Genomic DNA, 18849 nt, shown 5'->3' on the forward strand with positions numbered 1-18849 from the left:
ATGCGCAGTAGTAATATTGCGCACATTGAAAGTTGTTGATAGATAGATAGATAGATAGATAGATAGATAGATAGATAGATAGATAGATAGATAGATAGATAGATAGATAGATAGATAGATAGATAGATAGATAGATAGATAGATAGATAGATAGATAGATAGATAGATAGATAGATAGATAGATAGATAGATAGATAGATAGATAGATAGATAGATAGATAGATAGATATTGTTTTAATGTCCTTTTATTGATTTTTTCACGAAATCTGACTCTACAAAAGAGATATCAGGACAAATCATTAAAATAAACAGCTCAAAAGCCTATTATATTACAAATGAAGCCAAAGAGATTCAACAAATAGTCAGCACAAACTGATGATGCAGTCTAGATGCATGCAGTAAGAAGGGCACATGGATATGTTACATTCAGCAAGCTGGATACATTGAGGTATGATGAAGCACATGATCTCAGTAGAACATGTTACAGTGTCAAGGTGAATGGTATTGGTGGATTGTGACCTGCGGATGAAACTGTGGCCTACTGCAATAGCTGAACTTGCAAGATAGTTTAACTACGGTAGGTCAAATGCAGGGAACACAGTCTATAATTCTATTGATGGAACATCAATAATAAAAGATTAACTAAAAGTTTTTCTTAACCTATAGATTAAAAATATATCACTGACAAAGCATATGGGGAAATTTAGTATTTATGGGGTTTTCAATGATTAAATCCTTAATGCAATGCTGAAGCTACAAGTGCTTTGGAATATAAATAAACAATTATTCAGCCTTGATGCCTAATGAATTTAACTTGTACCTCTCCCAAATGCCATCTTTTGAACTTGTGCATGCATGTACAGAAGGTGTGCATCCAGCTATTTTGAAAGTGAACTTCTATTTTAGAGTGGTAAGCCATTCAGAAGTAATTCTGTAATAAGTGTGTATTTTAAAAAAAATCAAATAAATATCTGATGAAACTATTGATTTGTTGTAAACTGACTGCTAATTGACTTAGGGCATTTCTGTAAAATGCAATACTCAAAAAAAATACCTTTTGCTAGCCTATGTGTCTAAACTATTTTTTTTTAAAGTATCCCTTTGGCTCTTCTTGTAGCTGGAGCTATACATATGTGCAGCTAAAACGCTGTTGAGTAAACTGAAAGAGCAGAACATTAAAATAGCAAAACAGTCATGGGCAGATAAGGATAGAAAATGAAGAACATTCAGTTGACTGTCTTTTTGGCACCAGTTTTTTGCCATTTCCCAATGCTCACTGTTGGGATTCTAGCTTCATATTTTAAATAAATGTACAATTCCTTGAACCTAAAGATTTGTTGGAGAAAGGCAACACAATACATTTTTAAGAATATCCCATGCACCTTAACGCAAGCTCTTTCAAAAAGTGGCAAATTTGGTTGTGAGTTATTGGATACAGAATGATTACTGGATCCACTGATGTTGAAGTTGACGCAGAGCAGCACTTTAAGGTTTTACTTATAAATATATATATATTTCTGGTTATGAAGTATTTGTATGATTAAGCTATTGTTGTTTGCATTAGTGTCTGCTGCAAACACCTAAATTATTCCAACATGGAGGGGTATAGACTGTCAAAAAGAATTTAAAAATTGGTTTGTTTGGTGCAATAGACAATAAAATAAAATAAAATAAAACCTAACACTTAGTCAAAAATCTAGTTAAAATCTTGAGTGGTCTTCCTATTTTTACAAGACAAAAATAAACATTTAACAGAAATCATTTGCATTTCATAATCAAACAACATACTGTTGAAAAACACAACAAATTGTTAAAATGATTCATCATAACTTTAACCACAAAAACCGCACACAAATCTTTTGATCAATGTTAGAGTTAGATGTGATAACAACTAAACAAACTGAGTTTACAGTGACAAACTAGGTTTTTTAGCGTGTTAAACCAGCAAAAACAAATTTACAGCTTACTATGGCATAAACAGTTGTCTTTAATTACGTATAGTACCGTAATCCATTCAGAACTATTTTGGGGAAAAACACATAACCTTGATTAGTTTTAATCAATGACACCATTGGAAGACTTTGAAACAATTTAAAAACTTTCAAGACTCACCTTTTTTGTGTCACAGAAAAGGCTAAAGTGGAGTTTAATTCAGTCTTAACCTGATCTATTTTTGCAAAAACTGTTGATTGATTCTACTTATATTCAAATCAAACTAATTCTTCATATTTGCAGGGTTGAAATCATTGCCTATTTTATACCCAGAATACATCTTGACTCCTTTTGCCAAAGACCGTCCCACAACCGTCCCACAACAATGTATGGTTGTGTGTTTCAGGTAAAGTGTTTTTGAAAATGTGCTAAAAACACTAAAAGCTGCTAGTAACAGGGTTTTGCAGCAGAGAGAACATCTCAGGTTCATATGATCATTTGCCTGTGCTATAATATGATGTCATCCAGTTGTGGGTCTGACGTCGAGGGTCAGCATCAGTAGTTGGGAGTCTGTGGTGTTGAGGTCCTGTGCTCTGGCAGTTTGGGTACCTTTCTTTTAATGCTATTCTGCTTGCTTTCCTCCATCCATCCTGCATCTTGTCCATTCTTCCCATTAGCTTTCTCCTTATTCTGCCGGCATAGTTGGAGTGCCCGAGATATAAAAGCGTCCAGGTCAAGCAGTCGCTCCTTATGCTTAACAGGCAGAGACTCCAAAGAGTCAGCTTTTACTGACGGAGCTAAAGAGGAGGTGGAGGAAGGGGGTTGAGATTCCTTATGTTGAGAGTGGAGAGTGTCGGAAGGTAAAAGTCTTTCAGTTACGTCCGGAGAGAGAAGACCTGTTGGTGATGAGGGGAAAAGGGAGGGAAGATTATTGTAAGAGGATGCTAGAGATGGAAAGAGGCTGAGTTGTTCATCTTCAGCTGATGAATGATCCACAACTTCTGTGTACTGGAAGACGGGTGTTTGGAGATCAGTGGGAGAGAGCGGGAGAGGTGGAGAAGAGGTGTAGCAGGAGCGTTGCTCTGATGAAGGACTGGGACTAGGAGAGTGAAAACGACACTGCGTGCTCTCCACCCAGCGAGAAATTTCTTGAAACAGATTCTCACTCTCCTCCTCATCCTTACTTGCTTCTTCTTCCTTCATTTTCCCCAGGTCTTCCATGCTGCCACCAATGGGCTCAGCAGGCATTGACAGGTTGCTCTTTTTGCACTTCCAGTGAGACAGATCCAGAATCAGCTTAGGCTCGGAGTAATGTTGAGGCTTTCCCTCTCGCCAGGCAATTTTATCGAGATATGAAGGGGAGCCCACTTTGTAGTCGCACGAGCGGCCGCAGTCTAACTCCCCCAAACCGACACCACAAACTCTTTCCAGCGAGGAGTGAGAGTTCTCGAGGAAGCGCTCGGCTGAGCTGCTGTGAGAGTATTTGCGTGGGTCAACCTGTATAAAAAAAGGAAACAAATTAGGAGAATAGGACTGACATTAACTTGAGGTCACGTGATTTGAACCATTTCATAGACTCTAAGTCAGAGGTTGGCAACCTTCAACACTTAAGGAGCCATTCAGGTAAAGTTCTCACTGACAACAATAGGAGCCACAGTCTTATTTCCCCTTTTTAAAAAATAAGACACTTATTTGAACATATGCGATTCTTACTATCATGGTAAATAGAAAAGATTATTTTTTAAATCAATATGAAATACAATATCAGCAAACTAATGCTCCTTTTTGTCTTTCAAAGGATTCACCCTAGCTGCTTTGTTCTTTTCATACGACTGAAACAGGATGCTTCAGTCGGTACAAATCAATAATAGCGAAATAACTTGACAACCTGAGCCTCCTCTGCCAGCGAGCTGAAACTGGCCCGTGGATCTCTGCGCACCTCTTCATTCTCTGAGTTATCTCCCAGATCAGATCGAACTTGACCAGCGGGGATGCAGCGACACCTGTCAGCTGACTGTTGCCAGCACATGCCAGTTGATAAACTGTTGTCATACCTGCAGATGGGAAAGATATTGACATTTCCTTGTAGTACATGTATAGTTATGTATATGTATGCACATATAAAGATATACATACATAGATATACATATTTATCATCGATTTATGTACAATATGTTTTATTTATAATGTAATTTACATAAATAAATACATCTTATAATGTACAGTAAATAAATTTAATGATACTTATACATTGTCTTCTTTTTCTGATGAATTCTAATCAGACCCTATACTTATGTAATAACATGTTGTATTTTTCCGAATGTAATGAAGCAATAATTATGTCAAAATAATAATTCATGGCATTGCTATCAAACACTTTGCTCTGTATAGTATTTATTTAGCAAACCAAGGGAATAAAGAGAACAGAATCTGCACCTATCCCAGTGGATGCTGGAGGTGTGACTGCTGCTGGCGCTTAGGCTCTGCTGTGAGATGAGGCTCTCCAGCTCATCCTCGATGTGAAAGGGATTGGATGAAATGGGTTCATCTTCAGGACAGGAGTACTGCTGAAGGAAAGGGTGGGACAGTGCTGCTTCAGCTGTCAGACGATCCATGGGGTTAAAGGTCAAGATGCGCTCAAGACAGTCCACAGCTGGGAGAACAAAAAGGGGAGATTCCTAAGAATAACTAAAGCTTTTACGTTGTACTCTTTGGCATATTTCAGCATCTCTCTCATCTTTTCATCAGACACAAGTCAGTGTGTCAGAGTTTCTGTATTTTATTTCTTTCAGACTCTTCCAATGCTTTTCTCTGACAGTTCACAGGTTCGCTTCCCCCTTCAAGCTCCCCATAATTCCCCAGGCTCACCCTGAGCATCCACTTCAGGCAGCAATTCTGAGACGGGAGTCTTGACTCTCCATCCATGACTGACATATGAAGGCATGACCTGTGAAAGCAGGATAAAAAAGGTTCTATAAATATATTGTGATTAAATGTCGACTCTAACCCTTTTAATTTACCGGTATTTGATATGATTTAATGTAATGTGATTTTGGAATTGTTTAGCTTTAAGTGTCCTCTGGCGTCACCTGTAATAGCTCTTGTCTGTCTTCCTCCCTCTGCACAGGCACTGTGTTGAGGATCAGCTGCATCTGTTCCAGCTCATGAGCTCCTGTCAGAGGCATTCAAGCAGATGGGGAAAAAATAAATTAAAATATGTGACCATATATAAAAAAATCCCAGTTGATAGACATAACAGTTTACATTTTCAATAAATAAAATCAGAATGTAAACTGCAACAATAGTGTTCAAAATAGAAAAAATACTTTTAGTATAACAAAATTACAGTAGCCACTTGACAGTTTTGCTTAAAGTATCACTATGATATTCATTCACTTAAAACAAGCATTTGTCTATCTTAATACACTGAATTAAATTGCTCTGAAAAAATACGTATTTTAGGCCTGCAAACCATTGAAAAATATATTATTTGACATTACTGAGCAAGTTTGCAGCTTTGCAGCAGCAAATTCCTGACGCAACAATGAATTTGCGTTTGTCAAACAGCAGGTGGTGCTATACCAACACTTTGAAAGCTAGAGAGGTGCACTTCATATTTGACTTAGAGCATGTCCTGTTCTCTCGGGTAAACCGAAATGAAGTGTCTAGCACCCACTGTTGGATCAAACCCAGCAGTGTGTTGCTCCTAATGTGTGAAAGTCTCATTTGGTGAAACGATGGGGGGAGAAATAACACCTCTGGGTTCCTGAAATTATTCCTGTGGTGTAGAGGGCTACTGGAGGTCAAAAACAGTCTGTTAGTTGGAACCACATGTGAATTAGACAGCCACAATGGATCTATGATTGTTGTTATTCTGGTCAGTCCTTTAGAACGAAAGCAAGGCACACACTGTAGACAAGTCTCCTTCACTGTCCGCAGTCCAGTCTGCACGAGTTTTTGTTCAGTGCAATTTGAAAGGTAAATATTAGCTAAAGCACAAGTGCTCAGCCTACCAATGTAACCACTCATTCGTAAAAAGAAGTCAAAATACATTTATGTTATTGGGGTTTATTCTTCAGGGGTGTTTCAGTGACTGTGATTTCCCTGTTGCTATAAATCTACCTGCAAACAGTGTGCGTCCAGTGAGCATCTCAGCCAGAATGCAGCCGGCGGCCCACATGTCTATGGCCTTCGTGTAGTTGTTGGGTGACAGGAGGAGGCGGGGAGAGCAATACCATTTAGTGACCAAACCCTCAGACAGATAGCCCTGCAGGACAGAGGGATAAATATAGAAGAGAGAAGCGAGGAGCATCTCAGTTGATGGATAGATACTTATTACACCACAGCTGCAGCTACTCTATCTTTCTTTTCCTTTTTTTTTCTTTTTATTTAAAAAACAGACTTTTTTCTGAAATTGGTTTTGGAATCATGAGCAGAAAATAAACACAGAAATTAAAAAATGTACACAAGCAAAACTCCAAATTCACTACTTAGAACATTAACAACATAGAATTATTGTGAAACAGAAGAGAAACTAGAGCATCAGCTCACACTGAAGACAGCATCAGGGCTTTAATTAGGGGATAAGTACATTCACTCTGTTTCTCAAAGCAATAAATCATGTGTTTGTGTCTATTCAGCTTTTAGAGATGATCATATCATATGAATATTAAGAATTTTACACCAAATCTAGTGACAGAAAGTTTGAATTAGTTCTTGGTGTTTTTTTACCAGAAAAATTTTTTGATCAATTTGAGGGTAACACTCCTTCTGTTATTACCTTCACAAACTTTCCACTGTGTCTTCTGTTTTTTATAAAGGAAAAATATACGTAATCCTTTTGCTCTCCTAGGCACTTCAACATTGGGAGTCATCTAGACCCACTAGACAGTGCGCTGACACTTTTTTCTTCAATGATTTGTGATCTTCACTGGTGTCCATGGATTACATGAAATCTTCTTCAACTTTATCCACCTTTGTCATGGTAGGGATAACACGTCAATGTAAGGGTGGGGTCATAGGATAGCACAAGGGTTAAAAACTTCTGTAGGAATAGAATCTCAATTCTTCTTCCACTTTCGGCTTCTCCCATCAGGGGTCGCCACAGCGAACAAGTCGCATGGTAAATTTGGCAATGTTTTACGCCGGATGCCCTTCCTGACGCAACCTTCTCAAACCGGGCTTGGAACCGGCAGAGGTAGAGAAGGGAACAGGGAGCAGCCCGGAGTCGAACCCGGGTTTCACGGACGGAAGGCGCCGCAAACCAGCACGAGCTAAACTGGCTCAGGAATAGAATCTCAATTACACAGCTGTTATTTTTGAGCGAATCTGCACTTGCCAAATCTCTCAAAGTCCCACTCCGGTCATCAAGATATCCCAGCTCTGATTGGTTAGAGATTCTGCAGAATGAGCAAGCAGCTTTGCATTTCAAGTCCCACTTTGGTCATCTTTGGATCTATTTTAAGTGTTCCCAATATGATTATGGTGTTTTTTTTAAAAAAAAAATCCAAAAATGAATAAAAACTTGTGTTCTTTTCTAAGACATAGTTCTGAGTTGTGAGCAGAACTGTTGGTAAGGAGTAACCCTCCCCCTTCCCATTATCCATATGTTTACTTATTGCTTGCAGCCCCTTACAACCCCAACCAAACATTACCAGTACTAGTGCAAAAAAAATGGTTGAGGAAAACAAAGTCATACATGGATCTAGTTGTCTACAAGTGGAAGGAGCAGAGTAGAGGGAGCTTGTGGCGTGCTGTAGTAACTTCTACGTCGTACTTACAAGCTTTTTTCAACTGCATTTCGTCATCTGCTCTTGAATCACAATGATTTGAATAAAGGAATACTCGGATATGCAATTTTAAGATACATTTTCTTTATATACATCCTCCATCATGAGAAAAATGCCACCAGAAGCATGATTTTAATCAAAGTGAAACTTTAAATATCTTTGCCGAAGCTGCACTTTTTTTTTTATTATAACACTAACTCCTTCTGGTGTCTCCACTTCTAATTATTGCTTCTAGGTTGTGACATATGGACAACGTGGCATTTACCCTGACACAAATGAGTCATCGTTCTCCAAATAAATGTCAGAAACCACCGTGAGCTTTTCTCACCAGCTTAATTGATTTTACAGTAAGTCTTCTGTAACAGCAGCTTAACATTACACCAAGCAGATTACAGCCCCCTAATTTGAATTTAAAATGTGCCTGAAGGTGGATGTAAATCTTACTGAAAAGCTAAAATGTCTTTGCCTTCTTTGTGTTGCTGGACAGAAAGGGACATAAAGTGGTGAGCTTGGTCATGGTCAGCAGTTTGTGGAGGGTTAATAAAGCTCCTAAGGTCATCCGCACTAACATTCCTGACATGTTGCTCGGCAAAGCTGCCTGCCTGACTTAAAACCACCGCCCGTTATTTTACAAGTTTAATTTCTTAGGTTATTTTTTTAGTAGCACGGCTACAAGAAAAAACAAAATCCCACTCACTCCTCTATGCAATTTTCTACCCTTTTAACTTCTTTTAGCGTCTTTGTTTGCTGAGCTACCTTTAATTTTCTGTGTACTCTATACACCTCTTTTTGTGCACACCTCTGTGTGTACCGCTCCTCTGTCTCCATTCTCAGTACTTGCTCCTGTCTGTGCTTCAGCAGATAACAGAACAGAAACTGACACTGAGAGCTTCATCACTGTCTGGTGAACACATAATCTCGCTAACTGCCTCTGACTTTTTTGCTGAGTGGCCACTATCCAAGCTCCTCCTGTTGCTTCCCGGCAGCTGTTGACGTACATCCCTTAGGATTTGATATAATTTTACCATTAAAGATGATCATAAAAACTACCGTCTTGGAAAAAAGGTTGTTTCAGATGTCACCGCTGTGTACACAGAAAGCTTCTATCATTCTCTTTTACCTGGAACCCTCCTCATTTTTTCCATCTCATTTACCTGATGTTTTTTTTCTTTTTCCTACCACCCTGCTCTCCCACCTTTGCCTTATGACCAGCAGCTCAACCTTCCTTCACCTGACTTCTCCTTCTTTCTTTCCATCCTCCATGCAGGTCATTAATAATTTCTGAGCATCTCCAGAGCGGCCTCATGAGATGACATTCACACATGAGGACAAACTAAAGACCTTTCGGGATGAATAAATTATAAATAAAGTTTTTCTTTGACTGTTTTTTTTTATCTTTGACCCTTTTTCCCTTCTCTGCTATCCACTACAACTGAGCAAATATTTGTCTACCTCTTGACATGTCTCTGTCTACTGCACTGCACTCACATGTTTCTATACTTTCATGACCAGTTTTGGAAACACTACCAGCTGTTTAAGTCTCACTCCATTCATCTTTTGATCTACTTTAAAAGCATTTCCAGTGGTCTTTTAAATGTTATCATGCCATTTTTAGGTAAAGTCAAAAGCCTTTGCTGGTGTAGGAAATAGTTTCTACAGAGCAACAGGAGTTCATTCGAAATTTGGCTGAGTTATGGCCGTGACTTTTGGTGTGGCGTTAGCAGAAGTCTTTTTTGGCTTGCAGTTGTAGGTTCTACATCACACTTACAAGCTTTTTCCAGGTGCATTTTTTTGTCTGCTCCTGATTTACAATGATTTGGATAAAAAATACTCAGAAATGCAATCTTAGGCCAATTTTCTGAATATATGTCCTCTATCATGAAAAAAATGCCACAAGAACATGTTAAAAACACAATTTTTTATCGGAGTGGGTCTTTTAATGTTTAGCAGCTCAGAAGTCATCAAGGTGTAGGTCACTTCTGACTTTATAAACATTAAATGATAAAAAATGAAGCTTCATGTTCTCAGGTAGGTAGGAAATGCTCCCCTTTTCACTGTTGGCACCTGCTGTGGTGTCAAGACTGAATCACAAATAGTCCGGCATAAACTCACATATGCTCATAACACTTTTATGGGGAAAAGACATATTGCTCAGCTGGTGAACAGATTCAGCCAAAATAAAAAATATTTCATAAACTGGTAGAAGATGTTTTCTGTATTTCATTCTTGCAACTTGTGTTTTTAGCACAATGTCCACAGACTTTGTTGATCTTCTGCAAAGCCCAAACAGATTTGCTCAAATTTTCTGTATCTCTTTGATCATTGTTTTCATCTTCACTTCTTTCCTCATTTCACCTCTCTGCCCTTTTGGTTCTTTTCTAACTCTTTTCATGAGTTCTCCTTGAGTCACCTTTGTTCCTCATCCAATTTTTTCAGGCTCTCTTCGTCCATGATCCTGCTCGCATTCAGAATGCACCCCTGTGTCTGCACCCAGCTGATCCAGAGTCCTGTGTTCTGGTCTCACAAAGACTGCCTTTCACAAGGGCTCCTCTTCACATGCAAAGAACACACAAAGGCTCAAACACGCACACCTCTGCTAATGTTACACGACTGTGCCGTGGGACCTTTGCACAAAATAACACTGAATAATGAAGCAGTACTATTTCACCTTATCTCCAGCTGATGAGCTAATCACAGTGTTAGATAGGAGAAAAACCGGATATGAGAACCATCAAAAGGATTTCATTGCAGTCTTTGATGAAAAATAAGCCCATTGTAAAAGATCAGCAACATTACAGGGGGTGTGCAATAAAATAAACGATCAATACTGTAATACTAGCTGTAATCTGTGCAAAGATGAAACTTCAAAAATAATTTTCCAATTCTAGATTTGTGTGCAGTTTGTGTGAAATTCTTTTAAAACACAATCAAACAAGTTCTGCTTTAGACACCCACTGGGACAGCACGCATAAGACAAACCTGGCAGACAGATTATTCTGCTTTTACAGCCATAAAAACGACACACTATATGTGTTCCCCACTGGTTATCAAGAGGAGACTTGCAACATGATGGGATATCCAGTGCTCCACATGGAGACTGACACAGGAGATGGCGCACAGATAATTTACACGTCCTAAAATAGATTCATTTTTCATCTTGCAGAATTGCTGTTCAGAGGAAATAGGGAAAACATAAAAAGTTAATTCAGTTTTAGTACATTTTTCTTGTGCTTTGCATTAAAAATTGAAGTTTTGTTTCTCCTTGCTATGAACTGACAGTATTATCAAAAACTCTATGGACAACCAATGGGCAATCACTTGTAGGGTTTATAGATGACAACATCCCACAGTAAGTGTTACTGGGTATAAAAGAAAAAGCAAAATTTACTTTAGTTTTGTGGTCAATAAACAAAATATAACAAAGTACAAGAATCAGATCAACACCAGACTTTACAACTGAGTAACTATTGGATTTGAGGGGTAAATAACTGCAAAGTGCTTTCATTTAAAGCCACTGTCAACAAATGTAAACCCTGTTTTAACCATAAACTTCATGCCTCATCCAAGGGCTAAAGTGAAAAACATCTAAAACACTTCTTAGTTTATCTAAATGTTATTCCAGCAAGGATATCTCAAGGTCAGTCTAAAAAAAACTCCAAAATCTAAATTTTAAATTCTACAAGACTTTGTTTATATGTTTAATGCAATAAAGATTAAATGTACATCTCCTAAATTACTGAACATATGATCACTGACGTATAAATCATTAGACTAAACTACTATAACAGTTAAATATGCCTTTCACTGTTCAAATGAGCAAAGAGCAGACAACAAAACCAATACTTTTTTTATCTCACCGTGGCAAAGGGGTTTTGCACATAGCTGAATATTTTCTATTTGTGTCTATTGTATAGAAACAGCTCAAGGAAAACCATTAAGGGGACTTTATTTTACTCATCCCAAAGTACTTCTACTGATTATATGTGGTAGTATTGATTTTTAGCCCAATTTGAGACTTATTTGGTTTGTTAATTTCTGACCAATAAAAAGTTAAATATTAACATATGAGATAAATTTAAGTAATTATGAATGGAAAAAAATAATCAAACCATAATACTGGCAGGCAAAACTCATGGCTAAGCAAATGTTTATGTTTCTTAGACTTTGCACGCTCACCTTATGGGAGTAATGAGGATCGACTATTCTGGCTAGTCCAAAGTCTCCAATCTTGAGGAGCAGTTGGTCTGTGTTGATGAAAATGTTCGCAGGTTTCAGGTCTCTGTGCAGGACATTGGCAGAGTGGATGAACTTCAGTCCCCTCAACAGCTGGTAGAACAGCAGAGTGGCATGACCTGTTCAAGAGCAAACTGTCAGACTGCTTTACTTCCTCTGTTAATGAACCCATAACTTGGAGGAAAAAGACCCAGTGCGCTGTTATATTATTCTTAAAATTAAGAGCTGAGATGTTTAAACTGTTTCACATCAAAGACAAAGTCCTTTTCCCAGACCTTTCATTAAAATCTGACCCCTTCTTTCAGTATTGAGAAAAGCTCCAAGCTGCCATGGATAGCACACAGGATGAGAACGTTTCTAACACAAGCTCATTTTTCCCTTTTTAAATATGAATCTTCCAGATAATTTGTTAAATATTGAATTATAATAAAGTTTATTATTTAAATACGTTTTCCAAATTTCCTACCTGTGGGCAGAGGTCCAAGCTCCAACAGTCGAGCCAGATCCGTTTCCATGCACTCCTGGACGATGTAGAGGGCATCGATTTGGGTGGGGTCCAGGGGCAGTGGACGTCCATATGGTGCTACAACCTCATGGACCCGTACAATGTTTTCATGGCGCAGTCTCTGGGTGATTTTTGCCTCACGCAGGGCGTGCTTTACTGTCACAGCATCTCGCATCCCTAATTTCTTTATTGCTACACGCTGTCCAGTTCGCTGGTCCGTAGCTGACAGGACCAGGCCCGTAACTCCTGTGCCAAGAGGCCGCGGGTCAGAAAAGTGACCGCTGAGCTCAAAGCCAATGAGAAAGAGAGGGGTGTCTAGGCTAGCCATTATGAAAAACAAACCAGTTTTAACAAATGAATGGGATTTGACTATGTTTTGTTAAAATTTGTCACATCTCGCTGGCTTGTAAAGACAAAATGTTTCTTTTCTGCTGCATGTTGATTCATTTTATTTCTGTCCTGTCCAAAAAAATGAATGTTGATTTCTTCTTTGTCCTTGTAGTCCTGTTCTTTTTATGGTTTCGATGGAAATGCAAATAATTCGAAAAAGGAAATGTGAAATAAACTTAAGTTGACATCTTTTCTGCTTTTATCTCCATCTATTTCTGCACCGCTTTCATATGCAGAGATTTGGAAAATCAGTCAGACTTGTTAATACAGGGCAGGGAATGGGTATCCATAGAAACAACCCTCTGTGATGCTGATTTTGCTCTTAGAAGTGTTGACATATCATGGGACAGCAGCTCTCACCCCCTCCCCACCTTTTTTTTTCTTTCTTTCTTTTTTTTGTTGCACTTTGCTCTTTGTCTGCTTTTTGTTACCAATCTGTTATTTTTTAAAGAGCAAGCAATAAAGGAGGCGGGGTTAAAAGTCAAGGAGTTTCTGTCGGCTCCTCCTCTTCTTCCATGATACCGGAGAAATAGTCGGGGAAGTTCACTCAGAGCAGCAGTCAGGTGGAGGAGAAATCCTGGAGCATGGCTGTGTGTCCATTTGTGCATCGATAATCCCTCGGTAATCTGCTTCCTGCCGCCTTCTTGTGAGCGTAGGGGTGTTCCGAAGTCAGAGCAATATTAGCTGCATCACTCAGCACATCTGCCGCAGCTGCTGCTTCTGGGAAAGGAGAGGGTAAACAGGGTGAAAGCCAGGAGATGAAAGTTACACGGAAACGGGGTATGTTGCAGAAGAGTCGCCCTTACATAACAGTGAACAGTGCAGAAACCTAATCTACACGAGGAACTCTGTGTGCCAGGGAGAGGGATAATCATGTCAACTCAGTGATGCTCAAATACCTACTGTATGCAGCTGCTGACATTTTAACACAGGCTGAAAACACGCTTTGAAAGTTTTCACCCAAAAAGAAAAAAACACGGCTTTTCTGCTTTTATTTCCAATGCAGAAAATTCAGGAACACAAACAGGATTTCAATCAAGAAAAAATGGATTTTCTTACAATCTGGGTTGAGTGATAAAAGCTCGCACTCAGGTTGTAGGACGCGCGTCAGAGGAGACAACAGAGTCCGGGGAAATGGAGAATTGACAGTGGTGCTGGGTGGGAGGTGTAGCATGGGGAAACTTCATAAATAATGCATAACCCATTGCTGCTGGTTCTCTTTCTCTCATTCTGTCTCTCATTGAACGTGTATGAAAGACCCACTCCAATGAAAATTGTCTTTTTAACATGTTCTTATGGCATTTTTCCCATGATGAACGATTTATAGAAATAAAATTAGGATTAAAATGGCATTTTCTTTTTGCAAATCCTTGTGAATCAGCTCAGTGGCCTTGTGGTGGAGTGTCTACCCTGAGACTGTGAGGTCATGAGTTCAAATCCATGGTCAAGTCATACCACAGACTCTAAAGATGGGACTCAGTACATCCAAGCCTACTCAGCATTAAAGGGTTGGGTTGAAGGGTTAAACCACCAAAGGGTTCCCGATCGCGGCTGTGTCTGCAGCTCATCGCTCCCCCAGGGGATGGGTTAAATGCAGAGACTACATTTCACACACCATACTTGACACCTAATGGGACTTTAGAAAGAAGAATTGTTTCAGAGTGGTGTTCTTTTCAGAGCTTGAATGGTCATAGCTTTTATGGCCCCAATGTTTCTCTGAAAAACCATGTCTGTCTTTTTTTCCCCCCTCTTCCGAGCTGAAATCTGGTTCAAAAATGCACGTCTGGAAAGCTCCAATGTTGCTTGCCATTTTTGTTGCACATAATATTAGGTTAACGTTGTGAGAAATGGCAGGAGAGCGTGTATACAGAAGGGTGACGGGAAGCAGGGGCGGGCTTGCTCCACACCAATAGTCCCAGTTCACAAGTCAGAGGCAAATTTCCAATAAACAACCGCCAATATCATGTCATAACTATAATTAAAAGACCAAAGAAACACTTTAAATATAGATCAAAAGAAAATAAGAGAAACCTTATGCAAGAATTGAATTATCAAGAATAAATAAAATAAAACCCTCTGTAGAAGTAAACATAAAGTGATTGCTTTTTTGTTGCCTTTTTAGCTGAAGTTTAGAAATGCAGCATCTTCCCCGCACACGCCGGGCTTCCCGCATCTGCCTTTGTGTGTCCACAGTGACGCCCCTCTCCCAGAACAAAAACAATCCCACTCGAGTCGAGTGCATCATGACACCAGAAGAGCTCCAATTCCAAGCAAAAAAAAAGTGCACCAGAAACCCTGAGCGATCCCTCTCAGGAGAAGAAAAAAAAGAGGGAACACCAGGAAACGCGATCTGCTCATTGAAGAAGTAAAAGAAAGCAGAAAGATCAGCACTCACCCGAGCAGACGCAGCCACACTCCGCCGTCCAGAGACAAAAGATCCGGGAACGCAAGCGATCCTCGGCGGCAGAGAAAGTGAAGCAGCAACTCTCCGGAGATGGACATGGAGGGAGATTAGAATGATGGAGGGTGGAGGGTGGCGATCCGCTTGGATGAGAAAAAAAAAAAAAACCAAAGGATGATATGGAGCCGAGGACGACAGTCCGCCCTCTGACTGAGCATCACAGGAAAGATCTGAGAGGAGGAGGGGGAGGGGGGAGGGATCAGCCCAGGTACCACACACGACTGCGCCTTAGCGCATGAACTCTGTCACACACACTGCAGATCAGCGGAGGAGATCTCTGCCATTCCTCCTGTCCTGAGGAGTTTAACACTCCCTTCATCCACTGACCTCAACTGCAAATTTTTTTTGTCCTGCTGCAGAACTTTGTCTCATGAATCCAACAAAAGTACTGATGAAATAATAAAAACAAGGAAACAAAAGCTAAGCTCTTCACAGAAAGTGAAGAAATGTACAGGTTTCCAGATTTTAACTTTCTGCTGTTACAAAATTCCTATTCTGTGAAAACAAAAAGTTGTTTTACTCATTTTAACCCTTGTGCTATCTTAGATGACCCCACCCATACAATGACGTGTTCTACCATGACAAAAGTGGATAAAGATGAAGAGGATTTCATGCATGGACACCAGTGAAGATCACAAATCATTGAAGAAAAAAGGTTCCAACCACTGTTTAGTGGGTCTAGATGACCCAACTCCCAATGTTAAAGTGCCTAGGATAGCACAAGGGCTAGATAAGGAATACATCATATATCCTGGGCTGCTCAGTAGTGTAGCGTTCAGCACTCTCACCTCATAATGGTTCAATAGTTGGGACCCTTCTGTATGGAGTTTGCATGCTCTCCCCGTGCAACCGTGGGTTTTCTCTGGGCACGCCTTGCCTCTTTCGTGCAATAAATATAAATAAAGCAAACCCTACTCGACATTAGGCAATAATCACGTGACCTAAGAAAAATATCTCTATTATGAGACACAATTCTTTTCCCTTAAATTTCATTTTTCTTTTTTTTGCTTTTTCAATCAATGCATTTAATTATTTTTGTAAATGAGTTTGACATAGCTTTGTGATTTGGCAGTATTGTGGGCCATCAGTGCCTGTAATCAATCAATCAATCAATCATGTGGCCCTGCAACAGACTGGTCACCTGTTCAGCGTGTCCCCACCTTCACCCAACAGTTGCAGTGTTGGCTCCAGCAGCCCTGTGACCCCGAGAGGGATTCAGTAGGGGATGGATGGATAGACCACATGTAGCCTAAGACTAATTATCGTCTGTCACTGCTGAATATCAAAGCCAAAATACTGTATATCATGAACCAGTTGTTCTTGAGAAAAACCTGTAAGAGTGACTGGATACAAAGAAAACAAACAGGAGGACGACAAAGATCAAAGCTTCGACCAGCGTTTGCTGTGTTCAGTTCTGGAGTTTGTCATGTTACAGCCCCCTTCATTGAAGGGGTTCTGGCTCTTAAATGAGTCACTGCATGACACCAAAGAGAGACCAGGTCATGGTGAGGGTAATAATGATCAAGCAGAGGTGCAGCAGCCAGGGGGATTAATGAGGAAGAGGGAAGCTGTCAGGGGAACACAGTGATCTGACACGTAATGTAATGAACTGTGTGGGATGCTGTTAACATGACAGCTCTGACACGGAGAGGAAGGAGTGCTGCACGGTGCTCTGCTTGTCATGGATCTTTATACTTTGCTTACCCAAGAGTCTTACTTCTTTTTATGTGGCATACTTGGACCAGTACAGAAATAATACCTTCAAAACATGTCAGAATGCAGCCCAGAAGTGATGAACTCCACACACACACACACAAAAAAACTATTTTGGGACCGTCACCCCCTAAGTTTTTTTTTTTTTCTGCCAGCATATAGATGTGTCATTGTTGAAATGTTTAAGAAATAGTTTGAGTTTTCTCCCTGGATAGTAGAGAAACCTAGAAAGCATTGCTTGCAAAAACAAACTGACAAATAAAACACATTTGAGTGAGAAAATTTGCTTCAAAGATTAGTTAAAGTGGTTAAAGTAGAATTTTTTTTTTTTTTTACTAATAACATTAAAAAAATGCATTTGTTAAAAATAAATAGCCACATATAATAATACACTGAATCAAATCTCATTCAAAATAGGTTTTTAAGACCGGTGCAGAAAAGGTTTTTTTAGTTAGGTTTCAAAGATTTTTGCTTGTGACAAACATTACATTTCAAAAAGAAACCAATTTGACTGGGACGCATCCCCCTTTTGTTAATAATTAGTGTCTTTTTGTTATTGTTGTATTTTTTGTTAGATATCTTTTGTCTTCTTGTATTATGACAAATGACCTGCTAAATGCATCCAGTAAATCAAAGTTCAGGGGTTTGGCACTGTGATAATGGAGCTAGCTTTAGCAGAAATCCTTATCATTTTAAAGGTTGGCAAATTTATTTTGTTAAAGCTGATCTCTTTTTTTTGTTCTTACAGAAAACAGGAAGGGGCAGAATTCAGAAGCTTCACATTTTAATTTCTCTATTACTGATTTTTTATGAACAGCTTTATTGTGTGATTTATTTATTTATTTATGAACACGTCAGGGAAGTGCAGAAGCTGAAAGGCCTACACTTGTTATCATGAGAAAACACGTTTTTTGTGATTACAAAAGCCCAAGTCCTGAGTGACACGCAGTCCTTCCATCCTTCCCCTCTCATGCATCATTCTATGACAGTGCTGACAGCCTGATCCAAAAGTGAAATGGAAACATGAATGGAAAAGAACTAAGATTTTGAATACTTTTTACTTTTAAAGACCTTTTTTTGCACAGATTCCATTCTCAGTCAGCGTTTTGGATTTTTCTAAAGTAAGGGCAGTTTCCTTCAGCTTCCTGCCCGGAGGCTGCAACAGACTGGTCACCTGTTCATCTGCTGGCTGTCAGAATGGTTTTCTAGCATTAGCCACTTATCCCACTTTGGATGGAGCTGTTACAAAACATAACATTTTTGATAAGCTTAAACTTAGATTTACTCTTTCAGACTTTCATATATGAAAGTCTCCTCTTAATGTTTAAAATCTTTCTTCATTCTTTATTATTCCCAGTAATCCTAATTTGGTAGACATATGAAGATCTGATCCCCTCAAATGACACAACACCTGAGACCAGCTTGTCCCACAAAGCAAATATTTTCATACTTCTAAAAAAGCCCAGAAGCATAAAAAACCCAACCGTAGAAAATTTGTTACAAAACCAGTTTTCATAATTTATAAGAAAGTTGTACAAGTTTTACCAAAGTTTGAGACAAAATACAACAATAATTCCAGCTTTTGATTTGTCATGGTGGCAATACCCAAAGCCAGAGATGGACACACAGGGAAGCAAGAGGTTCATGATCAGGAATGTACTTTTTCTTCAGACATAAATGATGATTTTATACCTAAGCCTCTATGATTTTGCTAACCAAGGTAAGATGTTCAAAAATAATGAGTATCTTCTCTGAGAGTTGTATTGAAAAAACAACATTCTTTTTAGAGATCATTGCTTTTGTTGCCCCAAAGTTTCTGTGAAAAG

General features: G+C 39.2%; 1 protein-coding gene across 1 annotated transcript; it reads right to left on the bottom strand.

Moving 5' to 3' along the window:
• Positions 1-229: 229 nt before the first annotated feature.
• On the bottom strand, positions 230-15475 carry mapk4 (mitogen-activated protein kinase 4). The gene is made up of 9 exons (XM_004072322.4): positions 15245-15475; positions 12421-13569; positions 11898-12073; positions 6055-6199; positions 5022-5104; positions 4801-4879; positions 4369-4585; positions 3821-3986; positions 230-3429 (listed from the first exon to the last, which is right to left on the bottom strand). Exons 2-9 carry the CDS (start codon positions 12785-12787, stop codon positions 2488-2490), a joined length of 2175 nt encoding a protein of 724 aa, XP_004072370.1. The 5' UTR covers positions 12788-13569; positions 15245-15475; the 3' UTR covers positions 230-2487.
• Between the last annotated feature and the right edge of the window lie 3374 nt (positions 15476-18849).

The sequence above is a fragment of the Oryzias latipes genome, chromosome 9, assembly GCF_002234675.1.
Source record: "Oryzias latipes chromosome 9, ASM223467v1".
NCBI lineage: Eukaryota > Metazoa > Chordata > Actinopteri > Beloniformes > Adrianichthyidae > Oryzias > Oryzias latipes.